The following is a 3,103-nucleotide window of genomic DNA, read 5'->3' as shown; positions in this document are numbered from 1 at the left end:
CTGTTGTCTTCTGTTTGCTTCCAGCATTGCAGAGGAATGTTAAAATCACCCAGTAAGCTGTGCTTGTTTAATCTCTTCTTATAAATGTTAATACTCTTTCCTTTTCCAATAGCTTTGGTTTGTTATATTTAAAATTGGAACCTGAGAATCAGGATTAGGTGATATTACAAAACATGTATCCATGTAATAAAATTGATGTTCAAGACAGTAATAAGGATCTTCTGATGACATTTAAGCCAGCTGGAAGTAACCCTTTATAGGAAAAGTCTGGCATTTTTTTCTGCTTGGTAAGAAAAAGACACTTTTTCAGCCTTCTCTCTCATTTTAGGCTGGGAATGGAGTGCATAGTTTGGATGTCAGCAGTGGGACACCTTACCAAAACAAAGCATCCATGGGACTGTTGTCTAATCAATGACTTCTAAGTGCAGGAGCTGTTAGATTGGAAACAAGTGCTACAAGATGCCAAGTGAGGTGCTTGAGAGCAGCAGCAGGATGGGGGAGACCATGCAGAAAGAGAGCAAGTCTGGAAGCCAGAGCCCTCGCCGTGGCTCCGTGAGAAGGGCTGTGGCAACCACTGTCACCTTTGATGGGGAAGCCACTATGGACCGGAGGAAAAAGAAGAAGAAAGAGTCCCGTCCCGAGTCAATAATAGTGTATCGGTCAGAGAACGAGAATAAGGTGGAAGAAGAACAGGCGGATGAAGAAGGAGGGGAGAGGAGCTCTGAGGAAGGCTCCAAGTTCCTGGGTCAGTCCATGGCAGATGGTATGTATTCCTGGGAACATCCACTTTCCATAAACTTTTTTTGATGCCAGCTTGCACTGAGGTCAAAGAGAAGTGACTGTGGGACCAACCCTTTCCAAGACTGCAGGCAAGGAGAGCTTGAGTTCATACATGAAAACGCTCTGAAATAAAAAGCATTACAAGCTGATTTGGGGTGTCTCCTGCAGTTCTTTACAGAGGTTGGTTGTTGCCGCACTTAGAGTTTTAATGTATGTGCTGGTTGGGGTTGATCCAGAAAAATGCTGAGCACGCTTTAAGCCAATGATGCTGTGATCAAGGCCCCGTCCATGCCTAAAACAACTGCCTGTTAAGTGAAAGGATGGAAATAGATGGATTTAGTGGCTCTACCTGTGATAGGGAGTTTTACTCATTATCTAGGATTTGCTGTTGCCTTCTGTTTGCATATTCTCAGCACAGCTTCCTCTTTAAGAGTGATTATTTGGCAAAGTCATCGTGGGGCATCTTGGAGCCACTTTCACTTCTGATGTCTGTCCTGGATACCCTTGCAGGGAACAAATGTGGGAGGCAGGTCCTATGGCTAATCCTCTTGCGAGTCAGCAGTGCAGGCTGAGAGGGGCTTAAATGTGAATGCATGTGCCTGGTCCATCGGCCGCACAAGATTCCCCCATGATCCCAACCCCTATCCTCATGGCTTATCTGCTGCCTTCCTATTTTTGTGGGCCACTTCAAACTGCTCAGCCTCCTTTTAAGAGCCTCTGAAGACCTCCTTCCAAGCTAGTCAGAATTAAGACCAGGAGGAAGCATATTTTAGCCCCCTAGACAAGTTTATGGCCAGTGCCACTGCAGGGACCATCCTAAACCAATGTCAGTTGGAAGCTAAGGCAGTCTGTTTGTGACTTTAACACACATCCCAGCACTTTCCTGTTTGGTGCCTTTGTTGATCCCTTAAAATGCAAATATAATTATGTAAGAGTTTATAAGGATTTTCTAAACTTTGAAAATTAATTTGCATTGAGATACAGTGCAAATGTAAAGTGAAATATTAGCTATTCAAGTATAACTCCATGTGTGGATGCGCTTATTCCAGAACAAGAGTTTTAGTCGTATTTATCTAATTCACCCCAAGTGTCCATGCTATTCAGGAATAAATCCATGAGGGTACCAGAGAAAATAGGCATACCATTTTTTATTCAATTGCTCTGTCTCATCTCTTTCTCATATACTCCTGCAGCACTTTCCCTTCACATATTGTCCCCAGTGCAGATGCTGGAGTCTTCTCCCTTGTGATTTCTGTCATCTGGAATTCCTGTCTTCTCCCTTGTTAGCTCTTCTTCCATTTTCTTCTGTGATAATCTTCTTTATACTGCATTGCTTCTCGCGTTCCATCTTTTTTTAATTTAACTGTAACTCCATATGCACTATCTAATTGTCTTTGGGGTCTTTGGGGTTTTACACAAAATACTCCATACAGAAAATAAATCTAATGTAGATGAGTTTATCTGTGTTCGTAGGTGTCTGGAACATGCCTTTAGACAGCCGATATGTCACCTTGACTGGAACAATCACCAGGGGAAAGAAGAAGGGTCAGATGGTGGACATCCACGTCACGCTAACGGACAAAGAGCTGCAGGAACTGGCTAAGTCAAAGGAACCTCCTAAAGAGGACATACCTGAGAAGAAGAAGAAATGTGATGTTGGGCTGGACAGAGGACCCCACATCGTCCTCTGGACCATCATCTGCCTCCCCATCATTTTTGTAGTGTCCTTTGTGGTTTCATTCTACTATGGAACCATTACATGGTACAATATCTTCTTGGTGTACAATGAAGAGAGGACCTTCTGGCACAAAATCACCTTTTGTCCCTTTTTGATCATCTTCTACCCAATTATAATTATGGTTGTGTCTTTTTCCCTAGGCCTGTACTCGGCTGTGGCCCAGGTAGCATGGTCCTTTGGGTACTGGTGGCATGCTGTCAGGGATATGGAGAAGGGCTTCTGTGGCTGGCTCTGCAGCAAGCTGGGTTTGGAGGATTGTTCTCCATACAGCGTTGTCGAGCTGCTAGATTCTGACAATATCTCAGGTAGTCTCTCTGGCAAGAGCTCTGCACAGGGGGTTGAGACCTCGGCAGTCTGAGCCTTTGCCCTGGCTGACTATTTTGGTCATATGCGAGTGGTTTTCACCTAGAAAATATCACACTGATTTTTTTATATACATATATATATTTAAACACAAACTTAATGAATAAAATATTGGGCTGGGAGTGCTCTTTAAATGTCACAGAATGCAAATGTGCTAGCTTCATGTGGTCTGGGTGGGGAAGTGCATGGCTCTCCAAGGATTTGTCATCTGTTTTAGCTAAT

General features: G+C 43.6%; 1 protein-coding gene across 1 annotated transcript; it reads left to right on the top strand.

Moving 5' to 3' along the window:
• The first annotated feature begins 459 nt into the window (after nt 1–459).
• On the top strand, nt 460–2,876 carry TMEM169 (transmembrane protein 169). The gene is made up of 2 exons (XM_009274969.1): nt 460–763; nt 2,254–2,876. Exons 1-2 carry the CDS (start codon nt 460–462, stop codon nt 2,874–2,876), a joined length of 927 nt encoding a protein of 308 aa, XP_009273244.1.
• Nucleotides 2,877–3,103: the final 227 nt, after the last annotated feature.

This window comes from Aptenodytes forsteri, unplaced genomic scaffold (assembly GCF_000699145.1).
Source record: "Aptenodytes forsteri isolate BGI_AS27 unplaced genomic scaffold, ASM69914v1 Scaffold255, whole genome shotgun sequence".
Lineage (NCBI taxonomy): Eukaryota > Metazoa > Chordata > Aves > Sphenisciformes > Spheniscidae > Aptenodytes > Aptenodytes forsteri.
The sequence above is the reverse complement of the archived record's forward strand: the minus strand, read 5'-3'. Positions and strand labels throughout refer to the sequence as shown.